This window comes from Leopardus geoffroyi, chromosome B1, assembly GCF_018350155.1.
Source record: "Leopardus geoffroyi isolate Oge1 chromosome B1, O.geoffroyi_Oge1_pat1.0, whole genome shotgun sequence".
In the NCBI taxonomy this organism is placed as follows: Eukaryota; Metazoa; Chordata; class Mammalia; order Carnivora; family Felidae; genus Leopardus; species Leopardus geoffroyi.
This window is the reverse complement of record NC_059327.1, coordinates 83,193,360-83,221,026: the sequence shown is the minus strand read 5'-3', so window position 1 is coordinate 83,221,026 and position 27,667 is coordinate 83,193,360. Positions and strand designations below refer to the sequence as shown.

General features: G+C 33.9%; 1 protein-coding gene across 2 annotated transcripts in view; it reads left to right on the top strand.

Moving 5' to 3' along the window:
* Nucleotides 1-27,667, top strand: part of USP38 (ubiquitin specific peptidase 38) — a 71,164-nt gene that overhangs the window by 15,136 nt on the left and 28,361 nt on the right. Inside the window, exons 5-10 of one of the 2 annotated variants that reach the window (XR_006709521.1) lie at nt 861-1,019; nt 4,608-4,801; nt 7,405-7,498; nt 9,836-9,942; nt 11,331-12,684; nt 17,872-18,777. Coding sequence is in view for 1 of the 2 variants with exons in the window: in XM_045466751.1 (XP_045322707.1) it covers nt 861-1,019; nt 4,608-4,801; nt 7,405-7,498; nt 9,836-9,942; nt 11,331-12,684; nt 17,872-18,033 (2,070 nt within the window). In the remaining variant the exon portion in view is untranslated. Of the gene's footprint in view, nt 1-860; nt 1,020-4,607; nt 4,802-7,404; nt 7,499-9,835; nt 9,943-11,330; nt 12,685-17,871; nt 19,068-27,667 lie in introns of those variants that run through there. The other variant, XM_045466751.1, reaches the window with a different exon arrangement.

Sequence of the window (27,667 nt, the reverse complement as noted above, 5' to 3'; positions counted from 1 at the left end):
TTAATAATTAGTTGGAACAAGGATACCACTATAGTGATGGAATGAGCCATTTAAGCAAAACAGGGTTTATTTGTTAATATCATCTTGAATACGTAATGGCAGTGTATTGACTTTAGCCTAATTTTATAATGAATGGACACTCTTGTGCTTATTATCAGTGCTGTTTTCTGTGTGTTTTTGAGCAATGAGCATTTTAGATTTCTCTTTTATTTTTAACCCCAGTTTCTTAGAAATTTCTGATTCCCTTTTAGAACCATCTCCTATTTTTGGAGGTGGAGAATGGCAGTTGTTAATAAGGATAACCATGCTAACGTAAGACATCATTTATTTGCTTATCTAAAAGAAAGGTAATCCTATAGCCTGAGCTGTAATTTTAGTTACTTTACTTTCTTGAAGTAGACTTTAATGTGCAAAGTATATACAGCATTTAATTCTTTCAAGTGAAAAATCTAAAGTTCACACTAGATGGAGCCCTTAAGCTAATTCTCAGTTTATCTTTTAAAAATTTGTTTCTATTGTAAACAATCTGGTAAATATAATAATCCTAACATTTTTCAATTTAAGGCATTTTTCAGAATGGCAGGAGTGACTAAGCCTTCTATTTTGTACCTTAATTTGTTTTAGATGGAGCATAAGGATGAGGAGAGGGGTCTCATGGAATTAAAATTATATGTGACTTTGAAACTAGATTTACCTTGATACTCGAAATTTTTAACTTCTTGGCTTTTTTAGAAAAAGGCTGTGACTGAACATACAGAAAAGTATTTGCTGATCATGTAACATTTGCATTCCATTTGTAGGCTAGAGAATTTGTTGCCAATTTGTATAAATTGAAGAATGTTTGTCTTTTTTCTCTTCAGATTGTTCCTCATGTAGTTAATTTGGTTCACTCCTTCAAAAGCGATGGTCTGCCTTCCAGTACAGCCTTCTTAGTGCAGTTAACAGAATTGATACAGTGTATGATGTATCATTATTCTGGATTTCCAGATCTCTACGAACCTATTCTGGAAGCAATAAAGGTATGATGGTAGTTGCACCAGTATTTATACAGCTGCAGACCATGATGTGATAGATGAATGTAGTGAAAGATTTCTATAACCAGCTATTCAATTTACTATTCTATATAATATGCATTTTGTTTGAAAAATGTAATTGGAATCAGGATTCATTAATATTTAGGAAGTAATCTCTTACTTGCTGTAACTAATCTGAGTTAATAACCATGTTTCTTTAGCTCTACAATGCCATCAATTATGAGGCATATCTTTAAATTTGTAACAGCCTGTGGGGCACCTAAGTGGCTCAGTCAGTTAAGCATCCAACTCTTGATTTTGGCTCAGGTCATGCATGATCTCACGGGTTCATGAGTTCAAGTCCTGCATTGGGCTCTGTGCTAACACTGCAGAGCCTGCTTGGGATTCTGTCTCTCTCCCTCTCTTTCTACTCCCGTCTCTCTCATTCTCTCTCTCTCTCTGTGTCTCCTCAAAATAAATAAATAAACGTAAAAAAATTTTATAACAACTCTTGGGGAAATTTGTTTAAAAAGAAATGGCACACGATCGCTTCTCAGACTTTTGGCAAAGATCAAGTGTAAAAAGAAATGCTACATTATGTAAATACATACATCACCATTGTATTCCAATATCAGAATACATTAATACATTTAATACATCTTAAAATACATTAAGAATATCTTAGAATCCAGAAAGGCAGTTTAATAAAATATTTGACTTTGTTTCCTTACCTGTTTTTATTCCATTTTTGCTGTGGACTATTCACGAATATCCGTATTTTATAGAATCTTTACTTGAGTTATTAGTGAACTTACCCTCCTTTTTTAACTTTGTGTAGTTATTAGACCTAAAAAGCACTGATTCTGTTTGTCTTAAAGAATGGGTCACAATGTGTACACTTTACTCAGTAAACTTACTGCATGATCAGGGTATAGCAAAAGAATTGGAGAACTTGCCTCAGCCAGAACTAATCAGAAGTTATTAGAAATCAGTTGTGTTAGTAATGTTTTTTTTGAAATGTTAAATTTTGAGATCTTAAATACAAGATAAATCTCATTATCTTTATTACTTCTTCTGTATCTGAAATGAATGCAAAGCTTATTCTTTTTACTATATGGGTGAAGTCAAATTGATTTTGGTTGAACCCAGAACACAAGATTCTTGCACAATTAATGTATACCGCTGGTATGGCACTTTGATATTTATATATGTCTTTGTGTAAAGGAGCTTTTTATCATAGATTCAATAGTAATGTTAATGTCTTTCTACGATGTCTTTCTGTGTCCATAGATGAAACCTCTTGCTGTTTGTTATTTTTCAGTGGTTTACATATTGAGAATTCTGATAACTGAACTAGGCTCAGAAGAAGCAAGGTTCTCACTCTAAACCCAAGGGAAGCCCTTTTCTATTAGCTGGCAACAATAGCAAGAAAATCAAGAGGTTAAAATTCTTTCAGAAAATGTTTGTTTTCTAAGGTCTAAGTACCAGATGGTAATAGCAGTCCAAAAAAGGTTGAATGATGTTACCAACTTTCATTATTCTCCATTGTTCTATTCGTGCTTGAATTCACTTTGATTTAAATTGTATCTCATATGTATAGAGCACATAAAAGAATCTGTATCTTGTAATAATTTTCTATATTGTTAAACACGACATTGAGTTTTATTTTTCAAAGTCAGCGGTCATTGTGCTTAGATGATTTTCATTTTTCATGCACAGATTACTTTGAGCTTTTATTTCTAAGGGTTAATATTGAATAAATATTAGTGAATGAAAAAGAGATATTTTTTTATTTTTACTAGAAAATTTGAAAGCAAATTATTTATTCAATTATGTGTTAAGTCCGTGTTCTGTTGCCTTTGAATAGCACTACAGTATACCTTGATCTCAAAGTTTTATTTTGAAACATTCTTCTGACAAATTGGAAACACAAATAGTTCAAATGTGATTTGAATTCCTTGTTCTTGAGTATTCCTCAACTTAATAAACTCTACCCTCAGGATGTATATATTTATTTTAGGACACAGTTATTTTTTCCATGTAAAATAATGTAATTTTTTGATGACTGGTCAAGTTCTATAGGTGATTTCAAAAGTAAGTAAGTGAAAGATGGGGCGCCTGGGTGGCTCAGTCAGTTAAGCATCCAACTTCGGCTCAGGTCATGATCTCGCAGTTTGTGGGTTCAAGCCCTGTGTCGGGCTCTGTGCTAACAGCTCAGAGCCTGGAGCCTGCTTCAGAGTCTGCGTGTGTCTCTGTCTCTCTCTCTCTCTCTCTCTCTCTCTCTCTCTCTGCCCTTCCCCTGCTCACACTCTGTCTCTGTCTCTCAAAAATAAAATAAAATTTTAAAAAATTCAAAATAAAAAGCTTCTGCCAAAAAACAAATAATCCAGTGAAGAAATGGGTAAAAGACATGAACAGACACGTCTCCAAGGAAGACATCCAGATGGCCAACCAACACATGAAAAAGTGCTCAACATCACTCATCATCTGGGAAATACAAATCAAAACCACAATGAGATACCACCTTACACCTGTCAGAATGACTAACATTAACAACTCAGGTAACAACAGATGTTGGCGAGGATGCAGAGAAAGAGGATCTCTTTTGCATTGTTGGTGGGAATGCAAGCTGGTGCAGCCACTCTGGAAAACAGTATGGAGGTTCCTCAAAAAACTAAAAATAGAACTACCCTACGACCCAGCAATTGCACTACTAAGCATTTATCCATGGGATACAGGTGTGCTGTTTCGAAGGGACACATGCACCCCCATGTTTATAGCAGCACTATCAACAATAGCCAAACTATTGGAAAGAGCCCAGATGTCCATCAGTGGATGAATGGATAAAGAAGAGGTGGTATATCTATACAATGGAGCATTATTTGGCACTCAAAAAGAATGAAATCTTGCCATTTGCAACTACGTGGATGGAACTGGAGGGTATTATGCTAAGTGAAATTAGAGAAAGACAAAAATATGATTTCACTCGTATGAGGACTTTAAGAGACATAACAGATGAACATAAGGGAAGGGAAACAAAAATATAAAAACAGGGAGAGGGGACAAAACAGACGAGACTCATAAACATGGAGAACAAACTGAGGGTTACTGGAGGGGTTGTGGAAGGGGGGATGGGCTAAATAGGTAAGGGGCATTAAGGGATTTACTCCTGAAATCATTGTTTCACTATATGTTAACTAATTTGGATGTAAATTTTAAAAAATAAAATTTAAAAAAAAATAAGTGGAAGGAAAGAAAGGTTAAATGTCAGCAGAAGAATCTTCTTTATGGTGTTAATAACAAAAATGGTTTATATTTTTATTTTTTTTTTTTTATTTTTTTTCAACATTTATTTATTTTTGGGACAGAGAGAGACAGAGCATGAACGGGGGAGGGGCAGAGAGAGAGGGAGACACAGAATCGGAAACAGGCTCCAGGCTCTGAGCCATCAGCCCAGAGCCTGATGCGGGGCTCGAACTCACGGACCGCGAGATCATGACCTGGCTGAAGTCGGACGCTTAACCGACTGCGCCACCCAGGCGCCCCAAAAATGGTTTATATTTTTAAACTATTTCTCCTCTTTATGATCTACAGGATTTTCCTAAGCCCAGTGAAGAGAAGATTAAATTAATTCTCAATCAAAGTGCCTGGACTTCTCAATCCAATTCTTTGGCATCTTGCTTGTCTAGACTTTCTGGAAAATCTGAAACTGGGAAAACTGGCCTCATTAATCTAGGAAATACATGTTATATGAACAGTGTTATACAAGCATTGTTTATGGCCACAGAGTAAGTTTAAATTTGAACATTTTGTTTTTTAACTCTAGAAATTGATACATAGTGATGAAATGTAAGATAATGGGTTTGTCTTCACATTATTTCTTATAAATGGCAGAAATTTTAATATTTTTATATAATTGCCTTACTCAGAAATGAAATTGCTCTTAGTGCTCAGGAACTATTAAATGTTAACTTATATAAATTCTACTTTACATTTATATTATGTATTGCATTTAGAATATTCTGAATGATGATATTTTTTAGTATAACAGGAATTAAGTGAGCATATTCCAAAGAGTTTAAGTGTCCTCAAGTACTAATTTATTATTATCCTGTAAGACAGTGTATTTTTAACCTATATGTCTTTTAAGGGAGTTATGTTTAGTTTTTCCTGCTTGCAGGTATTTTGCTGTTTATCAGAATAATAACTTCTTCATTGCTGCTTAAGAAGTTTAAGCTCTATTTCCCACCTCAAGTTGATAAATAATAAACAAATGTATAAATGTATATCTTTGTCCTCGTACAGATTTACTTTCAAATTCACTTTCTTTTGCAGCCAAGCAAATAGGAAATCAGAGGTTGTTAGCTATGTGAGTGCTATCTGTAAAGGTACAAAATAATGATAAAATTTCCCAAAAGGCAAAAACTTGGTTGAATTTTTCTCTTCAGTACCAATAGAGTATTTATGGGACTTGACCACAGATCTTTACCAATTGAGTTCCAAGCCTTTGTAAGTTTTTATGCCTACCTAGAGGAATCACAAACTAAAAGATGAAGAGTTAGGTTTATTTTCTGGCCCCAGAATCTACTACCAACACTAAGGTGTTTTTTTGTTTGGCTTAGTGTTTTCTTTTATTTTTTTAATTTGTTTGTATTTGAAACTTTTAATTAAAAAAAAAATGTATACTCTTCCTCACAAGTAATACTATGCATGAAACTAAATTCAAATCTGTATCTCACCACCAGAGGTCATCTAGGCCTGCTGTCTCATTTTACAGAGGTTAGTGAAAGGAGAGACCCAAAGCAATTATAACCAGGAACAGCAATTCAAAGAGCTTCAAAGAGTATCATCTTTTTGTATGATACTATGATACTGTCGAAGAAAAGGCAGATAGTATATTTTATTCCTTTGGTAATAATGTAAATTCTTTGTGGTTTAAAAAATTAAATTTGGAAGTGTATAAAATAAAAATTAGACATGAAAAAAAATTCCCATCCCCAAAGGTCATTTGTTAGCAGTTTTGTGTGCATCATTTCAGACCATTTTTTTTACAGTTATAAGATTTTATCTGGAAGAAGAACAAATGCTATTAAAAAAAATTTTTTTTAAATACTTATAATCTTATTTTTAAAATGTTTTTTAAAAAATATTCATAATCCTATTTATATGCTTTTTCCCAGCACTTGCTTTTATCTTTTAATGATTCCGGTTGGAAGTATTCCCGTGATAGGGTAGTGACAGAACTGTCATTCTGAATAAATAGATGTACTGTATATTTTATTTGACCATACTCCTATTGGTGAATATTAAATTATTTTACTCATAATTAACATCTCTCTGCTCTTGTGCAGATGTATAGGATTTGCTTTGAATAGGGTTTGCCAAATTGCTCTCCAGAAAGACTATGACATTTGAACTTGCATACTAATATATAATTATACCTGTGACCCCATACCTTTAGCAGTACTTGATATAATTAGTCTTTGAAATATTTTCTAATTGGGGGAAAAAGTGTCTTTTTGCTTTAATTTGCAACATCGCTGACCATTACAGAGTTTTCCCTCCCTATTTTTCTTTGTTCATTTGTGTTTGTTTTCTGAATAACCTATTCTTTAATTTTGTGCACGTTTCTTTTGGGTCTTTTTCTTTTTCATATTGATTTATATGTACTCTGGATGATAGTCTTTTATTACATTCTCTCTTCGTATCAGTGTGATTCAAATTTGTAGTGTTTCATTTATAGTTTTTGTTTTATACAGCGAGATCAGTTATTTCTCATTTGTGGGGTCTGAATTATAAGAAGTCTTCCCCCTCTCCATTTCCCCCCCCCCCCGCTTTTTTTTCCTTTTAAGTACTTCCGTAGTTTTGTATTTCACATTTAGCTCATTATTCCTCTGTGGCATTTGTAATAATGTAAAATTTTATTTAATTCCACTTTTTTCAAAATGGATACCCAATTGTTTCTGTTATCTTTTTTGAATAATTTCTCCTTTTCCCACCCTGTACTTGTACCACACCCATTAAATAACTCTAACTTTACAGTATGTTTTGTTGACAACACATTTTTTTTTATTTCATGCTGGTATGAAAGAATTTAAGCTATTAATTGATACCGTAATTCATTTCTATTTGCTAATCCAGAAAATAGGAATAATTTACAACAGTACATGGGCCATTGCTCAGTCCCATAGTAACTGTTAATTTATTGTCATTCTTCCCTTCCTTCTTCACTTCATTGTAAGTAGTAACTTTGCTAAGTGAAGGGCCATCAAATGAATCAAATTTTACTTTGAGGATAATAAGTTCTTGAACTAACTTCCTTTTAGCTTTTAATAAATGCGCGTGTGTGTACACATGTGTATAAAAATCACTATGTTTTATTCTCTTTCAGTTTCAGGAGGCAAGTATTATCTTTAAATCTAAATGGGTGCAATTCATTAATGAAAAAATTACAGCATCTTTTTGCCTTTTTGGCCCATACACAGGTGAGTTGTGTGTGTAGTTATATATATGTTAACTTCCTTGCACATTGTTCCAAACTTGGTGAATCTTTTTAATACGTATGTGACCATTTAACATATATTAAATCCACTTAGATATACTAAAGAGATCCTGCCTAAAATCACGATATGATCGAAGTTTTTATTTCTTCCTCCTGTTTTCCATTCTTGTAGATGAATATTATACTGACCCTTTGTTCTAATTATTATAGATAAAATCTGATTTTCTATCCAATAAATAAGCTTCTACATAAGTCTTTTTAAATGCATATTTAATAGGTTATAGATACTAAATGGATATATTTTTCATAATAATGAACAATTAAAATAATTTTATGGTACATTGGCTTCATTTTCTCCTGTTTCTAATAATATGTACCTTCTCACTATGTCCAAAATGTTAAGCTCTAGAATTTAATGGATAAACAATTTCATCTGTTATGTTCTAGGGCCTAAAATTTTAAGATGATCTTTTATATCCACACATTAATCCGAGGAAGTGAATTTATGCTACTGGCAAGAAAGTCACATATAGTAAACATTCATTCAATAGACATTTTTGAGAGACACAATATGGAGTCTGATAAGTATTCAAAGAGGAATCCTTATGCTCAAGGAACTTTAAGTTTTGAGCAATACATATGAATGATACATATATATCATTTTTAAATGATGTATATTATTTCCTGGTGTTGCTCTGATTATGTTAGTTTCACAGAGGTCTAAAGGAGTAGGTAGGTACAGGCAGAAAGATAGCTTCAAGATTGGTGGGACGAGTTGATAAGAATGCCTTGTTTCCTATCTACAAGCTACGAAATAGCTCAAGTATAACTTTTTAAATGGAAAAAAATTAACATATGAGCGATGGCCTATAAGTAGCAATATACTCAGAAATAATTTTATTCACTTTCTGAGGGAAGTATGTTCACAAATTAAATTTAACATCTCGGGACCAAAGGAGATGAAATCTCTACCCTCCAACTGGCAAATAGTATTTTTCCAAGTAAATTGACTTATATATTTGCTTTATCACTAGTCTACATTTACTGCATATCGTATATGATATATATCTGTGTATATGTAGATGTAAATACATTACATATACTATATTGTGTACTGTATTACATTATTAAACCAGAGTTATTAGAAAACACCATAGGAGGGTTCCATGTTCCCTAGAAAAGAAGAAAGAACACACAAGAGAACCTAATTAAAGTTCTGTCACAGTTGAGACCCTGTCTGATAGCAAGCCAACAAGGATTATTTTAGGTAGGTACATTGCCCTATATAATTGAAAAGGCTTTTTTTTTTTTTTAGTTGACAAAGCTAACATATAATGAGCATTTAAATTTGCCTAGCTTCTGTGCAAAGTAGTTTACATGTATTATCTCTTAATCCTCAAAAACCATCTATGAGGTAATAAGATAGATAGTATCCTTGTTTTATAGATGAAGGAAGTGAGTTTATGTCACATGCTTTTCAAGGTCATGCTAACAAGTGACAAGTGGGGATGTGAACTAAATGACTCTAGAACTCATGTTCAGTCAGTATGCTAAAGTTCGTTCCTTCAAAATACTATCAATATGCATACTTTGATAAGTTTTTTCTTAACTGAGGACTCTGCTATATACCACATACATTCAAAATGTCAGAATTCTAAAGTTTCAAGTTATAATCACATCTTTTCAGATGCCCTTTTAATTCCTTTTTGTTGTCGCAGAATCTAGGATTTGAACCAAGATTGCTACAAAGTCCATGAGCAACCATTTCACTAAACTCCATGCTAAAAAAATAAAATCAACAAGGACCCTAAACATAGTGCTTACATTCTGTACATTTATGAAATGTGTACCTGGTCAAAGAAATTTTCACCCAAAGTAGATATGCATGGCCCTGTAGAGTTTTCCCCTTATTACTTTATCCAAAATATATATTGGATATATTTATATATAGATATATATAGATATTAACATGTCTTTTTCAAATTTGGTTTTTCAAAAAATTATGGACTCAAGCACATGACTGTCATAGGAGGGATAATGCCAGTAACATTATATTAAGTGTTCGAGAGATCTGGGTTCTAATTGGCTCCCTCTGGCACTAATTTAGCTGTATGACCTTGGGCAAGTCACATGTTTCTTTAGATGATAATTCTTACCTGCAGAATGAGAAGTTGTGGCTGAAGATCACCTAAATTTAGTTGTAGCACTTTGTAGTAAGGTTAAGCACAGTGTAATTTTATTAAACCTATATTAAGATTTCAGTTATTTGATTCATGGTGTGAGAATCACTTCCTTGTATTTTCTCTACTGATATCAAAAGAGAGAAGCATATGCACCTCGGGTGTTCTTTGAGGCTTCCAGACCTCCATGGTTTACCCCCAGATCACAGCAAGACTGTTCTGAATACCTCAGGTTTCTGCTAGACAGGTAAAAAGCATTTTTAAAGTTATGATTTAAATTTTCTTTCATAACATTATTTCTATAGCATATTGGTTTTGCCTTTAAAAATATATTTCAAGGGGCGCCTGGGTGGCGCAGTCGGTTAGGCGTCCGACTTCAGCCAGGTCACGATCTCGCGGTCCGTGAGTTCGAGCCCCGCATCAGGCTCTGGGCTGATGGCTCAGAGCCTGGAGCCTGCTTCCGATTCTGTGTCTCCCTCTCTCTCTGCCCCTCCCCCGTTCATGCTCTGTCTCTCTCTGTCCCAAAAATGAATAAACGTTGAAAAAAAAAATTTTAAAAAAATAAAAATAAAAAAAAAAAATAAAAATATATTTCAAGTGTTAATCTTTAAAATACCTTGCATTCATTGTATGTATTTAAGTGTTCTTTTGTTTTTAATTTGGTTTCTTTTGTTGATTTTCTTACTTTGGAACAGCTGTTCTCATAGTGTAGTACAAAGACCTCCTGTGGGTTCGTCAAACATTTTCAGGGGTCTTCCCTTCTAACTCTGTATCTGTAGATCTGTAATTGAGGCCAGATTTTCTTCATATGCTTCATCCAGAACAACATATCACAATAGATTGAATGATACAAGGATCCAGCTGCCTTCTATTAAGCCAGATACTTGAAATATTTGCAAAATATAAAACAATGCCATTCTTCTCACTAAATTTTTTGGTTTTAGAAAATATAACTTTTTCATAATATTATTAACATTAACATGTAATGGCTTTATTATTGTTTTTAAATATTACTTTTATTCTCCGCTTTTGAATACAGTAAATACTGGTGGATATAACCACACGAATGAAAGCTCTTGGGTTCCTCAATTACTTTTAGGAGTATAAAGGGGTCCTGAGACCAAAAAATTTAATATTTGCTCCTTTAGACCAGTTCATATTTAGATGGGTTTGGTATATTTAATGGTCTCCTTACCACTTAGTTAATAAAACCTATATCTTTTTCCTTCTCTTTGTGATTGCCTCCCTTCTGTTACGTAAATGACTAGTAAAGTTAGTTGAACTCAACATATGCAATCTTCTGTTGATTCAGGTAAGGACATGTTGAGTGGTTTCTTTATTCCAGGCTTTCTATGAGATGTCAGTCAGACAAAGATACAGAAGATAAATAATAGGCATATATAATTTACTAAAGAAAGTATGAGAATATAAGGTAGTGATAACCCCTAACTTGTAATCTACATTCTCAAACTATTCAGTGGTCCTATTGATTGAAAGAGGAGAAACTTGATTTTTTACATTAAGCATTACATTTGATGAAAATAATTTGGCTGTTTATATAAGGCCCCAATATTTTTAAATAAGTGACATTTAAACTTAAGTGAAGTAGCTATATAATGATATACTCTCCTACAGGCTACATGAAGAAGAAAAGATCTTGCAAGTTCAGTCCTCACACAAGCCTCCTTCAAGTCTGGGGTGCAATGAAACTTCTTTCCAGGAAGTGGCGAGCAAGGCAGCTGTACTAACAGAGAGCCCTTGCACAAGTGAGGGTGAGAAGACTTTGATAGAAAAAATGTTTGGAGGAAAACTACGAACTCACATATGTTGTTTGAACTGCAGGAGTACCTCACAAAAAGTGGAAGCCTTTACTGATCTTTCACTGGCCTTTTGTCCTTCCTCTTCTATCGAAAATTTATCTTTTCAAGATGCAGCATCATCACCCAATACACAAGATGGCGATCTAATGCAAGCCAGTATACCTTCAGAAGAACCAGGAGTTTATAGTCCAGCAACAGCTGCCTTTGTTTGTGATTCAGCTGTGAATGAAAGAATGTCACACAGTCCTCCTGATGAGTTTTGCTGTACTGATAACACTTCTGTCCCTCATGCATCTAGCAAGATTCTTGTTAATAAAGATGTACCTCAGAGACCAGGAGGTGGAAGCACACCTTCAGTCACCGACTTACTAAATTATTTTTTGGCTCCAGAGATTCTTACTGGCGACAACCAGTATTATTGTGAAAACTGTGCCTCTCTGCAGAATGCCGAGAAAACTATGCAAATCACAGAGGAGCCTGAATACCTTATTCTAACTCTCCTGAGATTTTCATATGATCAGAAGTATCATGTGAGAAGAAAAATCTTAGACAACGTGTCCCTGCCACTGGTTTTGGAGTTGCCAGTTAAAAGAACTACTTTCTCTTCATTGTCAGAAAGTTGGTCAATAGATGTTGACTTCACTGATATTAGTGAGAACCTAGCTAAAAAATTAAAGTCTTCTGGAACTGAAGAAGCTTGCTGCTCCAGATTGGTGCCGTATCTGTTAAGTTCTGTTGTCGTTCACTCTGGTATCTCCTCTGAAAGTGGGCATTACTATTCTTATGCCAGAAACATCACGGGTACAGAGTCCTCATACCAGATGTGCCACCAGTCTGAAACTCTGGCATTAGCGTCCTCCCAGAGTCATTTACTCGGGAGAAATAGTCCCAGTGCAGTTATTGAACAAGATTTAGAAAATAAGGAAATGTCAAAAGAATGGTTTTTATTTAATGACAGCAGAGTGACATTTACTTCATTTCAGTCAGTGCAGAAAATTACGAGTAGGTTTCCAAAGGACACAGCTTATGTGCTTTTGTATAAAAAACAGAGTAGCACTAATAGTTTAAGTGGTAACAATTCAACCAGTGGACTCTGGGTAAATGGCGACCCACCTCTACAGAAAGAACTTATGGATGCTATAACAAAAGACAATAAACTATATTTACAGGTAAGTTGGAAACATACGTTTCATCATTTGTGGTGAAGCAATTTATAGTGGTGAAATGAGTGCCCTAATTTTAAAACCCAACTTAGACATTTTCAAGGAATTTACAGAGTAGTAATTCTGAAATTTGAGTCTGGGTTTATGTGAAATGGGTTCAGCCTATATAAATTATCTTGCTTTCTAATGTTATGAATTAATTATGAATAGTTGCAATTAGATGCAGTGTGAAGGACCTCACTTGTCTTTAATTTACAAAAGATGTGATCATTGTAAAATCATTCCATACTGAAATAAGAAGTTCCCTCTTCCCTTCAATCCTACCTACCAGGGGAAACAACTACTGTTTGGTATTTACTCCTTCTAGACTATTGTATAAATATTTTAAGGTTAATTATTAACATTCGGGTGAGTAAGATAAAAGACACTGCAAGGTAGAATATGTAAAAAAAGGTATTTGTATTCTTTAAAGACTTAAGCAATAAAACCAAGAAGATAATAGAATAATTAGTGTATAAAAGCCATGGAACAAAGGTTTCGTGTGAGCTGAACTTACTTACAAATATACTTTTTGCAGGAAGTTAGTGATTTTACTACTTAAAAGTTAATAAAGACCTTGCTGCAAGTGTTTTTCTTTGAAACCTGCCAACTTGTTACCAGCATAAGGACCAAAACTAAATTATCAGTGAAATTGTAGGTATATTCATTGGGTAGTCCAAGTGATTTTATGAGTTTACATAAGTAAGCTCTAAAAATCTTGTGTTTGAAACTCAGAAAGCTGAAAAATACAGATGGAGTAACAGAAGAATTGGGTCACTATAGTATTTATTTTGAGAGGAAAGTTTTCTCAAAGGTCTTCAAATTGACTGCATTATAAAATATTCAAATAATGATACATGATACATTGTTAAACGAGTATGGCAATGTTCTAGAGTAACACAAAAATAATAAATTTCACAGAAAAAAATTAGAAACTCAGAATATTTATTAAACCTGATTTACCACCAAAGATTCTTACATCCAGTCAGAAGGCTTATGATCAAGGTAATAGAATGTATTCAACCCTATCCTTCTTGCTAGATTTCAAATAAGCACTAGATATTAATAGTCATGATTCTTGAAGATTAGAGAATAGGAGTAAGGGCAAGAGGGTTAGGTTGGAATAGGAATTTTCTGGAATTTAAAATGTAGAAAATAAGACTCAGTGCAATCTTGATTTATAGCAATATGCAGATTATTTATCAATGATTGAGTAAAATAGCATATTTATCAAAGGGGGGACATGGGTTTTAAAAAGATGAGGAACTGCTCTGTTTCTGTGATTGGATTGCCAAAAACTCTTACAACCATAACAACTACTTCATTACAGCCTACCTCTAAGTGATTTTCTTATTCTTACTATTTACTCCATTACAATATTTACAATATCTGAGTGTGAGGAGCCATTCTTTTCATTATTGTTTTAAGGCCTTTATGTCACTATAAAGGAAACTATTATGTACTTTGTTAATTCAGTTTTTCAGTGTTTGCAATTGTTCTAAATTCCATCGTAAGTCTCAAATTGGCAAGTTGTTTAATGTAAAAATGATACTGCCAAATCTTACATTAAGATTTTAATGTTCCAGTATTAAGACAGGCTATTAAGTCAAAGTTTATTACCAAAGTACCTTTTTAAAGCAAATTATAAATACTCAACTCTTATTTAGAAACTTAAACATTTATATTTGTCTTATTTGCTTTTAAATACAATAATGTAATTGATTTGTGCTGATTTGAATTGTGATGGTTCTCACTACTCATACTATTTAACTGAATCACCCTAGTATTTTAAGTTTGTGTTAAGAGACTATGTTGTTTTGAACACGTGGAACGTGTATATATATGGTTTTGTTCTTTTTTTTTTTTTTTTTACATTTTTGAGATATAGTTCAAAGTCTGTGCTCATTTCATAGTAATAATGCTTTAAAATAGATTGCTGTGTCAAGAATATGTTAGTTTTAAGATACAGCTTTATACCTATTTGTAAAACAATTATAAAAATTTAATCCAGTCTAAGTAAAGTAAGGATGTGGAGTGGACATTTTGAGTTCCTTTGCTACTAAGTAGTACTGCAAATGAATTTACCAATTTAGTACATATCAGGGTAGCTACTTTTCTAGTTTTTCATATTACATTAGAAATTCATCTTGTATCATTTTAACAAGCTCTTTTTGGGATTCCATTTTTAAATTTTACTAAAATCACATCTAGATTGACATATGTTAGAAAGAAACTTGGTGAGATGAGTAGTTTTGAAAAGCCTGGGCAAAAAATCCTGTATGACCAAACCATTTTCTGTGTGTGTCATAGCCTGTGTGTGCACATAGGATAGCAGTACAGATTGTGGATCTCGAAGTAAATTTGGGGAAGGGCTCTTTCTTTCTTTCTTTCTTTCTTTCTTTCTTTCTTTCTTTCTTTCTTTCTTTCTTTCTTTCCCTTCAGTCCAACTTCCGTAAGGAGTATCTCTATTATTTTAGTGTCTGGACTATAAAAATTATGCTTTTGTTTAGAATCCAGTGAGACAAAGATTGTGAAAGTAGCACCAGCACGGCACTGTGAAGATCACCAGCTATCCCCACATGTCCCGCATCAACTACAGACAGAGCTTCTGTCCTTTCCTGTTTGGTTTCTTTCCTGTTTCTTTAGAGGACATGGTAGCTTAATGTCTTAGTATTTTTCTTTATTGTACATACAGAAGAGTATACGTAATATATATGTGTAGTTTAAAGAAAGATAAAAGATGGATTATTGTAATGTTAACATAGTTACTTGAGTGAGAGATCTAAATATTCTGAAAGTTATTTGTCCCAAGGCAACAGTAACTAACTCCAAGCCGATAGTCCACTACTGAAATAACTGATTTTAATACCTGATGTAAAATTGGAATATAAATTCTAGATGCTATGAGAATCCAATTTTTTTACATACAATGTCACAATGTCACACAATGCTCACATCTATATTAAAAGAAAATGAAAGGCAGTTTTCCCTGCTTCTATCCATTAAGCTTATTTTCTGAAAATAGAATATCCTACATTTTTGTCTGTCAGCTATGTATTTATATAAGTAGATAAGAAAGCAAAAAAGGAATATCCCTTCCTTGGGAATCTCTGTCTTGAAATATAATAGAGTTTTCATGTGTCTCAGAAGCAATGAAGTTAATTTTGTATTATGTATGTCCTTTAACACTACTTCTGGGGGGGGTGGGATTACTTTTTAATGAAATTTGCCTTATCTTTTGGGAGCAGAACTTCTTGAACTCTACCTTGCATATTCAGTTTTATTTATTTCATTAGGGAACATGATCTGTATCTGAAACCAGATCTTAGACACAGAGTCAGATTTTCATTGCTTGTTTGGATACTTCAGTAGGTTATAGAGCTAGAGCAATGAGGATTTTGTTTCTTATTTTGTATCTATTTCTTACATATTCATAGCTTTTATTTTCTATCTGTAAAACTAAAAATTTTATTCTATTTAAAATTCTTATTTTATTTTTACAGATTAAAAAATAAACTGTCTCTTGAAAAACATTATACAGAGGAACCAGCACAGTAAATGGAAAGAAAAAAAAAAAAAAAGGTTTTTGAGAAGTATCTTACAAATTAAGTTTTAAAAGCCTGTCTAAGCCCTGCCAGAGACTGGTTAATTAGACCATTCTGTTACAAGGATTTTTTATGTAAGGTCAAATTCAGCTATAAAAGTATGTGATTCTTTATCATTTTTTCTATTGGGAATCACACAGCTGTTGCTATATGCTACTGAGAAATTAGGGGTTCATAATGTGAAAAACAGATGTCCAAGTAAGCATGGTGGTTTACTCCATAATAAAAAATTGGGCATCTTGTGAAGAGGAGAGAACAGTTAACTAAAAAAAGTAGCTAAAAACTATAACACTACCTTGCCAGTTGGAGCAAAGTAACTGGGCTTATTTGAAAATTGGAAATAGTATAGTTTTCATGATTACTGTTAAATGTATTTTTAAGTTCTTCAGGATGATTATGCCTAACACATTAAGAGTGTCTTCTAGACCTTATTGACATGGACTTCATTTGAAAGTTATAGACCGGGGGCGCCTGGGTGGCGCAGTCGGTTAAGCGTCCGACTTCAGCCAGGTCACAATCTCGCGGTCCGTGAGTTCGAGCCCCGCGTCGGGCTCTGGGCTGATGGCTCGGAGCCTGGAGCCTGTTTCCGATTCTGTGTCTCCCTCTCTCTCTGCCCCTCCCCCGTTCATGCTCTGTCTCTCTCTGTCCCAAAAATAAATAAACATTGAAAAAAAAAAAAAAAATTAAAAAAAAAAAAAAAAAAAGAAAGTTATAGACCGTTTCCCAGAAAAATGGGCATATGCCAGAATATTTTGTGTCTTTTTCCAAGGAGTTTGTACCAGTTATAGAATGCGGTTTGACACCTTGCCAAATGAATTTGCCATTATTTATTTACATTTGCTTCTTTTGAGGCTAAGTAGCTAATAGTGTTCTAATCTATGATCATTAATATTTACTGAGCACCTAATATGTGTCTGGCACATAAATGAATATGACTGGTTCCTGATAAAAGTTCTGATACTGGTAGGGAAAAGTTTTAAGTAATACTGTAAGAAGATAGGCTCCATTTTCTTTAAGAATGTTATTGAAATATTACTTTTATTTACTGAGAAGTATTCTAAGGGTAGGAAACATTCAGCCATTTTTCATTATTTGTACCTTTTATCACCCACTTACAAAATAGCCCCACTTGATAAAGAGTAGATAATCCGTCGTCATAACCTTTAAATTCTACATTCAGTATATTAGAAAGGAAATCTATTCCCATATGTGTTGATGAGTATTTGCAAGAACACTGATATTTCCAAAGAGGAATTTTAGGATGTGGGGCTTCAGTTTTCTCTTCTGCAAACTGAGGTATTGAACAGAATGGCCTTTAGGATCTGTCATTCTGTAGAGTTACCCTAGGATTTTGCATTCTTATTTGTTCCATCTGTGATTATGTACTTTAGTAAGATGTGACAGAGATTAATATAGTCAATATTTTTTAAAATACTGAAATTTAAGGGATGCTTATTAAGGATTAAGTCAGTTTTAAAATGTATGTAGATGATATACTCATCCACTGTGTTTAGGGTTTTAATTTTATAAAAATTCTTTTTAAATTTAGGAACAAGAGTTGAACGCTCGTGCCCGGGCCCTACAAGCTGCATCTGCCTCATGCTCATTTCGGCCCAATGGATTTGATGACAATGACCCACCAGGAAGCTGTGGACCAACTGGTGGAGGGGGTGGAGGAGGATTTAATACTGTTGGCAGACTCGTATTTTAATCCTGAGAGAATCCAAAATGCACTGGTCACAAAACATCTATTACTATGACTGTTAAAATGTCAGATTGTAACAAATATCATACCTATCTTTTATTTTTCTTTTCATTAGACCCTTTTACTTTAAGAAAACACACTCAGTGCTTGTTTTTATTTTCTTGACAATACATTTATTAACAGATGCATCATGGGAAAAAAAAAACTACCTCTTAAAATTCCATTTACTTTTATGGTTAGACATGCTTGACCAAAAATTTTCAGAGGAAAGTATGTACCTGGTCCCTAATTAAGCTGCATTAAATTTAGTAGAGGCATTTAAATGATCTCATTCTCAATTTTACTAAACAAAAAGTATAACTCATTTAGCCTCTTTTATAAAAGAATTGATGCTAGAAATGATGGAAAAAATTTTGTTTCCTGTATATTACCCCATTATTAAATTCAGATCTCTTAAAATGCTAAAGATAATACAGTCTCTAATGAAGGCAATAACATAAAATTTATCAACTATAGTACTTTTCAGGTTTTTGTTTAGTGCTGTCCTCAGCATCACTGTATCTGCATTTCAAGTACAAATGTTTTAAAAAAGGATTATTTATACATATATGCTGAATTGATTTTAAGAAAGGTGCATGATCCTGTAGAAACATTTTTACCTAAAAATTGCTAACTTTGTAGTATTTCTAATTGTTTAAGAATTTTAAAATTCTATTTCAGGGAGTATATCTTCTCTGTGTTTTGAAGGAGGTGAGTTCTGTATGTGCCTTGCAGTACTGTAATTCAAAAATAGGAATCTTTGGCTGTGGAAAAGTTTTTTAAAAATGAAATGTTAGGAAGTAATTTTTTGTGTTAACATTAAAATTATAACTTTTTGAAAGGTATTAGATTTTCCTGAAGTAAAATCTGATGGTTCTAAATCAATAAGTGTGATAGATTATTTTTAAATCTTAGAAGAATTCAGAGGAAATGAACCTAGTCAAGTAAACAATCTTTGATTTTGTTAATCTTCAGATTATTAAACATCAATTGCATATTTCTAGAGTTGTACATTTGGGTTTTTTTTTTTTTTTTCCATTTGAATCTTGTGTTTTGCACAGTTGTTTCTGTCTCGTAGTTTCAGATAAAACGGTAAAATGTCAGACCCTACTATCCCACATTTTATTTTACCAGGGAATGGGAAACAAGTCAGTTCTCCTGGGTCTTGATTGTACATATTCAAGAGTTATCCCAGTTGTCCCCTTTCCTAAAGGTTTTTAACTTATCCTGATTGTACAATCATTGTTCTGAAATTGGTCTCATATTTATTTTGAAAACATTTTAAGGAAAGACTGTTCTTTGGTGATTTGGAGTTTATCTTTTTCCCAAGCTTTTAATGGGGTAGTTAAAAGCAGAACTCCTCATCTTCATTCCACTATGTCCCACTTCTAACTTGTTTCCAGTCACCAGGAAAATTAGGAAACCTGATTGGATTAAAATTGGACCTTCTTTGCAGCATTTGTTGAGATTTGTCTTTTCTATAAATGAATGAAACAGACAAATTTTTATCACACTGTCTTTCCTGTGAGCTTCCTCTTATCTTAATAGTGAATTCCTAAGCTACCCTATGTGTTCAGTTATCCACTGGCTAATTAATGATTTATTAATGATTAATCAGTGTTAGTATTTATTGAAATTGGTGAGGTCATTTAATACTTGCTGTATTAATACTGGGCTCAGCTACTTCTAGGAACTTTCTTAAAGACAGACCTACACATGATTTTATTTATGAATACCAAACAATTCAAGGATATTATGTGTCAAGGTAATACAGAATTTTCAAAATGAGAAAAAGATAAAATTTTATGGGCGGCTGGGTGGTTCAGTTGGTTAAGCGTCCGGCTTCGGCTCAGGTCATGATTTGTTTGTGAGTTCAAGCCCCGCGTCGGACTCCATGCTGACAACTCAGAGCCTGGAGTCTGCTTCAGATTGTGTGTCTCCCTCTCTTTCTGTGCTTCCCCTGCTCATTCTCTCTCTCTCTCTCTCTCTCTCTCTCTCTCTCTCTCTCTCTCTCCCCGCTCTCCCCTCTCCCCTCTCCCCTCTCCCCTCTCTCCCTCCCCTTTCCCCTCTCCCCTCTCCCCTCTCCCCTCTCCCTCTCTCCTTCTCTCCCTCCCTCTCCCTCCTTCTCCCTCCCTCTCTATCCCTCTCTCTCTCAAATAGATAAAACATTAAAAAAAAATTTTAGGAAATAAATTTTAGTTATATAAGAATACTGGGACTATGCAGATGATAATTTCATACCAATACCAAAGACTTGAAATTAAAGACTTTTAAGATTAAAAATGTAATAACATTAATCATTTGCTGAAATTGAAACCAGAATAACCAGAAGCTCCATTTCCCATTTTCCTAACCCTTGTGCTTGCTTCTTCCTCTTGCAAATTCTATCCCCACCTCTCTTCTCGCTAAATAATCAGAAACAAAGCAACATTGAGCTAGAGATCTGACTTTTGTCTCCATACGTTAAGATTCCAGAAGAATCTTTTGGATGTAGAAATAAAGATCCCTCATGATGTCTAGAGGAATTGGGGGTCCTTGTAACAGGTTCCAAAAGCCTATTATTAACTCATATCTAGAAAGAACAAAAAATATTTAAAAACTAAGTTGTAAGCTCATCTAAATCTTCTTCAATTAGTTTTGTTCTTTTTATGATAATGTTTATTTACAAAAGTAGTTGTCTTTTTGTATACTTCCTCTTTAAAAGCTTTCTGAATGCTTCTTGAGTGTGCAGGACAGTTGAAGAAAAACAAAATTGGCACAGTCTGTCTAGTATTCAAATCTTAATGGAAATTACCATTTTGATGTCATATACGTTGTTACAGTTCTTAATTCTCAGTATGTCTTTTTCCTGAGATTGTGCACTTCACATAATATACTCTATACAAAGAGCTTTTTAAGTGATTGTTTCAGAAGAAATAATACTGCACACTTAATGTATGGTATCTTTTTTCATATGAATGCTATACTTTCTATGTCCTTTCATCCTCTGCTAATGAGTTTAGATTTCTAAAACTATTACTAAAGTAAAGAAGGATAAGTTATTCACATTTTATAAAAACTTACTAGGAAGTATTAGCTGACTTCTATTAACAACTCAGTAACGTCATCTGGAGAAGTAAGGTTAATAACTTGGGTAACGTAATCTAAGAAGCTAAAGTACAACAGCTAGCAAATTTAAATTAAAAATTATCTCAATGAAACTTAAAAAATAAATTTAAAATAGAAGTTGCTCCATATATATACATTCTTAAGTATTTACCAAACTGTCACTTTCCATCATAGTGTTAGCCTTATTTCATTTTACATTAATTTTTTTATAGAGTTCTTTTTAGAATCTCAAAATGAATGGGGGATTTAAAAAACAAAGATATAAAGTAAACAGTGCTTATAAAAAAGCTATCTTGTAAAGAAATTGCTATAGAAATAATTTCTAAAGAAATGAAATAAAGATTTTTATAAAATCAACAATCTGGGTTTTACAAATTCAAAGGGATTTGTTATGTAAAACCTTTAGCCCCAATGTTATATAACCAGTGTGGATTTGACATTGAAAACAGAATCTAAGAAGTCAGCCAAGTGTGTTGCCAGCACTCCTCAAGTGTCAGTTATGGCCTGCAGTTGTTTTTCTCGTAATAGATCTCATGTTTTCACATTTTGCTTTGTGTGCTAGACACACATAGACACACACACACACACACACAAACACACAGCCTTTGAATTTCAGAGAGATGAAAAGTTGTCCCTAGCTAGATCAGTTTTCAACCTTGCATTCATGTTAAAATCACTTGGAGAGTTTATAAAAAATAATAGCATATCCAGTCTTCACCCCACACCAATTAAATTATGTGAGGGTTGAACATCAATATTTTTTTGAAGTTCTTCATGTGATCTTGATGTGCCTCCTTGGTTGAGAACTTCTGGGCTAGAAAAGGAGTTTTTTCCTGGTGCTTTTATCCAAAAGGACTAATGTGTTGAGTTTCTACCATGTGCTGGAGACTGGTTGACATTTCTGTGTGTTTTTTCTCATAACTTTGCTCTCCCTAAGCCCTTTACACTTGAATAAAGTCTTATGAAGGAATTTGCTCAAAATCATGCAGCTAAAAAATTAAAAATTGAGATTTTTAAACATCAGAATTGAGATATTAACTCAAGGCTTAAGGACTCCAAAGTCGGTATTCTAATGGAGAGATAGTAACAAGTGGGAGAAAAATGTGAGCAAAAGACTTATGCAAATTACATATTAATAAAAGCTTCCAATAAATTTTATGAAATAAAATTTGTTTCACTTCTCCTTGTACCCTTCAAATATGATTCAAAAGGAAAAGTGAGATCTACTTTGTTAAAACTTACAGGTAATGATCTAAACAGTTGAGCAAACTCATTTCCTAAAGTAAAGCAAGTTAAATTCCACTTCCTTTACTAGCTTAATCTCTTCCATTTTTCCCTTTCTGTCCTCCCTCAATCCTATTGGATCTTGCATAGTTCTTATTCAAAATCATGTACTTGCCATCTCTAGGCATTTGTATATGCAAATGTCAGTTAGCATACCATTCCCCTTGCTCTACTCTCCCCTCCCTGCTTTCTGTTGACTCATTGCTGCTCACCTTTCACTATGCTCAAGTCTTCTCATTCTAAGCTGCCAAACTGATTAGTCTCCCATTTTATCCTGGGTTGTGTCTTATGCTTCTGCTTGAAAAGACCATGGCTTAGTTGTGGAATGAAATTAGTCCTAGGGAAAAAGCTGATCATTTACATCCAACGAAGATTAAAAGCGGGGCTTGAAAGGATCAAACTCATCTGTGAGTAATTTAATGGCAGTACAAATACTAACTCCAGCACTTTACAATAAACTTCGCATTTAAGAAAGTAAGATTCCAGGGGCACCTGGGTGGCTCAGTCAGTTGAGCCTCTGACTTGATTTCAGCTCAGGTCATGATCCCAGGGTAATGGGATGGAGCCCTGTATCATCAGCATGGAGCCTACTTAGGATTTCTCTCTCTCTCTCTCTCTCTGCCCCTTTCCCCTGCTTGAGCATGCTTGCTGTCTCTCTAAAACTAATTAAAAAAAAAAAAAAGTAAAATTCCAGCATCTGATAAAAAATTATCAAGCATTCAAAGGAAGAAAAAAAAAAAACACCTAAGGGGGGGGGGGTGGGGGGGAAACAGTTTCAGAAATTATGAAAGAGAATTGACAAACTAGGAGCTTGAAAGAATGTAGGGGCACCTGGGTTAAATAATCAACTCTTGGTTTCAGCTCAGATCATGATTTTACAGTACGTGGGATTGAGCCCCACATCAGTCTCCATACTGATGCTCCATACACACTCTCTCTCTCTGTGTCTCTCTCTCTCTCTCTCAAAATAAGTAAATGAACTTAAAAAAAAAAAAGAATGTAAAGAAAAACGTGAACAGAATGAAGAAAGCGGAAAATTCAAGAAGCTCAACCCTAGCAGAATAACATAAATCATACAATGACATCATAATCAAATTAGTTAAAAGCAATGATAAATTCTTAAAAGCAGCCAAAATAAAACCACATTACATATAAAACAGGTCAGCAAACTGTATACAACCCTCAAGCCAAATCTGTCCTGCCTCCAGTTTTCTCATAAAGTTTTATTGGAACACTGCTACACCTACTTGTTTACCTATTGTCTGTGGCTGTTTTCACACTAAAAAGGCAGAGTTGAGTAGTTTTGACAGAGACTATTATGGTCAGAATGCCAAAAATATTTACTAGAACATACTATTTTAAAAAAATAGTGACTCCTGATTTAAAAAAAAAAAAAAGTCATAAGAAAATATGCAAGCTAGAAGGTAATGGAATGACTCAGATCTAAAAAGTGCAGAAGGAAAAAAATTGTGAACTGGTAAATATTCACTGTATCAGTGAAAATGTCATTCAAAATGAAGGTGAAATAGATATTTGTAGACAACAGCAAGAATTTTTCCTTGAATATTTACACCCCATGATGTGAAAAAAAGAAAATCTTCAGGCTTAAGAATACCAGATGGAACCTTGGATCTACATAAATGAATGACGAGTACTGGGAATAGATTTGGCACCATTGACTCAATTTACAGACTATTGAGGAAAGGAGGAACAGCTTTGGAATAGCTCAAGGCTCACTCTGTGCCCATGAGCAGCAATTTGGATCTTCTGCTGCATCTACCATGCATCTAGCACACACCATAGAGACAAGAGACTCCCTGCCAGGAAAAGAAGTATAAACATGGACTAAAACAGAATTCAGCAAACTATACGCTGTGAGAGCCAGCCACTTATTTGAAAATCCAAAATAATGTAAGAATGTTACATATAGCTTATACAGAAACTTTTAGAATTAATAAGTTTAAGTTCCCTGAATATAAAGCCAATATATAAAATTCAAGTGTATATCTATACAACAGGAACAAGTATTAGAATGTACAATTTAACAACGATATTATATACAATAATATAAAAAAAATTTTTTTAACCTAACAATACGTGTATAAGAACTCCACACAAAATACTATAAAACATTTAGGAAATTAAAGCAGACCCAAATAAATTATGGCTTAGCTCAATATTATAAAAATCTAATTTTTCTCAAACTGATCTATAGAATCAATGCATTCCCAATCTTGGGATTCTTTTTTTTTTTTTTTCTTTTTTCTTTTGTATTAATTGAGAAGCTGGTCCTAAAATAGAAATGGAAAATTTATAAAAATTAGCCAAGATTCTTGAAAATCAAGAACAAGTTAGGATGACCTTCTTTACAGGATAAGTCATTATAAAGCTAAAATAAAGACAAAGTGGGCTTATTATTCTGTTCAGGAGAAAGAATTGAGAAATAGACCCATACTTACATGCACATAAGATTTATAACAAAAGTAAGATGACATACATCCCGGTTTGCCTGAGACTGAGGCTGTCTCAGAGTTTCAGAGCTAAAGTTAGGAAAATTTGGAATGAGTTGGTCACCCTAGACAACAGTAGTGCTTTAGAGTGGTAGGGAAAACTTTACAATAAATTATAGTGGGTCTATTGGATAATCAGGTAAAATGAAAGAAATTTAGCCTTTACCTCATACTATATACAAAAATATACTTCAGGTGTATTGTAAATCTAGAAGGCAGAAAAGATAATACTTCTAAAAGATTACTTAGGATATCTTCAAAACCTAGGAATATAGAAAGATTTAAATAGGACCCAAAAAGTCTTTGTCATGAAGGAAAACAGTGATAAATGGATAACAGAATAAAAACTTATGTTCATCAAAGACACCATTAAGAATGAAAAAAAATGAGCCTGGTTGGCTCAGTTAAGCATCCAACTCTTGATATTGGCTCAAGTCATGATCTCACAGTTCATGAGATCGAGCCCTGAGTCAGGCTCTACCCTGACAGTGTGGAGCCTGCTTGGGATTCTCTCCCTCCCCCTGCTGGCGTGCGTTTTCTCTCTCTCTCTCTCTCTCTCTCTCTCTCTCAAAATAAATAAACTTTAAAAAAAAATAGAAAAGAATGCCATGGAATGGAAGATATTTGCAACTCATAAGTGAATATATAAATAACTGCTGCAAATCAATTTTAAAAAACAGGCAATTAATAGAAAAATGAGAAAAAGACTTCAGCAGGCAGTTCAAAAGAACGAATTTCTGATACAAAAAGGTGCTGAACTTATTAATCATCAAGAAATGTAAATAAAAGCACAACAGTAATCCTTTAAATGTTCACAGAATAAACTTAAAAAGGTTGATAAATCCAGAATGGCTATAATTAACAACACAAGAATCAACTGGTGTTGGCAAAGATGCAGAGAAAGGAGAATGCTCTTGTGCTGTTGGTGGGAATGCAAACTGTGCAGCCACTCTGGAAAACAGTATGGAGGTTCCTCAAGTAACCAAAGATGGAGCTACCCTACCATCTAGCAATTGCATTATTAGGTATTTAGTCAAAGGATACAAAAAAAACAGGTTCGAAGGGATACATGCACCCAATGCTTATAGCAGAATTAGCAACAATAGCCAAACTATGGAGAGAGCCCAAATTTCTATCAACTGATGAATAGATGTGGTATATATGTGTATACACACACACACACACGATGGAATATTAGCCAGCAAAAATAATGAAATCTTGCCATTTGCCATGACGTGGATGGAGCTAGAATAGATTATGCTAAGTGAAATAAATCAGAAAAAAACAAATACCATATGATTTCACTATCATATGTGAAATTTAAGAAACAAAACAGATAACATATGGGAAGTGGGGGTGGTGGAGGAAGAGAAGAGAAGGAAACAAACCACAAGAGACTCTTAATGATAGAGAACAAACTATGGTATGGAGGGAGATGTGTAAGAGATGGTGATGGGTGCTAAGGAGGACACTTGTTGTGATGAGCACTAGGTGTTATACATAAGTGATGAATCACTGAATTCTACTCCTAAAACCAATATTGCATTGCATATTAACTAAGTAAAATTTAAATTAAAAAATTAAATTAAAAAAATTTTTTAAACATGAAAAAAGCCCCACAAAAAAACTAATAAAAGGAAATTTGGGGGATATCATGTAAAAATAAATAAATAAAGATTGTCAAATCAGGGATGCCTCAGTGTGTCAGTCAGTTAAGCATCCAACTTCAGCTCAGGTCATGATCTCACTATTCATGGATTAGAGCCCTGCGCCAGGCTCTCTGCTGTTGGCACAGAGCCCGCTTCAGATCCTCTGTCCCCCTCTCTCTCTGCCCCTCCTCCGCTCTTGCTGTCTCAAAAATAATCATTGAAAAAAAAGATTGACAAATCAAACATTGATGAGGATGTAGAATGTAAGCTCTCATATGCTATTTACAGGAATGTAAACTGATAAAAACTACTTTGTAAAATTGTTTGGCATTATCTTCCAAAACTGGGCATATGCATACTCTACTAGCCAGTAACTCACTTCTAGGAATAGATTGTACAGAAATGTGTGTACAAGGGGCACCTGGGTGGCTGGTTGAGTGTCCAACTTCAGCTCAGGTCATGATCGCATGGGTCAACAGTTAGAGCCCTACATCGGGCTCTGTGCTGAGCTTGAAGTGTGGAGCCTGCTTCAGATTCTGTGTCTTCCTCTCTCTCTCTGCCTGTCCCCTGCTCACGCTCTGTCTCTATCTGTCTCTCTCTCTCAAAAAATAAACACTAAATTTTTTTTAAATAGAAATATCTGCACAAAACAAAATTTTAAATGTTCTAAGTAGTATTATTCATAATAGCCTAAAACTTGAAATATCCAAAGGCTGTATGAAGAGTAGAATAGGTAAATCATGGTATATTCATATGTTAAATTCCTGCACAGCAGTGAAAATGAATGAAGTCCAGATATACATCATAATATGGATGAATTCCATAAGCATAATATTGAAGAAAATAAACCAGACATAACGGAATGCATAATCTTACAATTCTATTTATATAAAACAGGTCATTTGTGGGTGTGAGAAGTAAGGATATTACTTTTGGAGAAAAGGAAGAGGGAAGTGATCAAAAAGGATCATGGAAGGGAACTTCTGCAGTGTGATTTTATCTGGTTGTTCATTTACCAGTTGTGTTCATTTTATGATATAACATATCAAA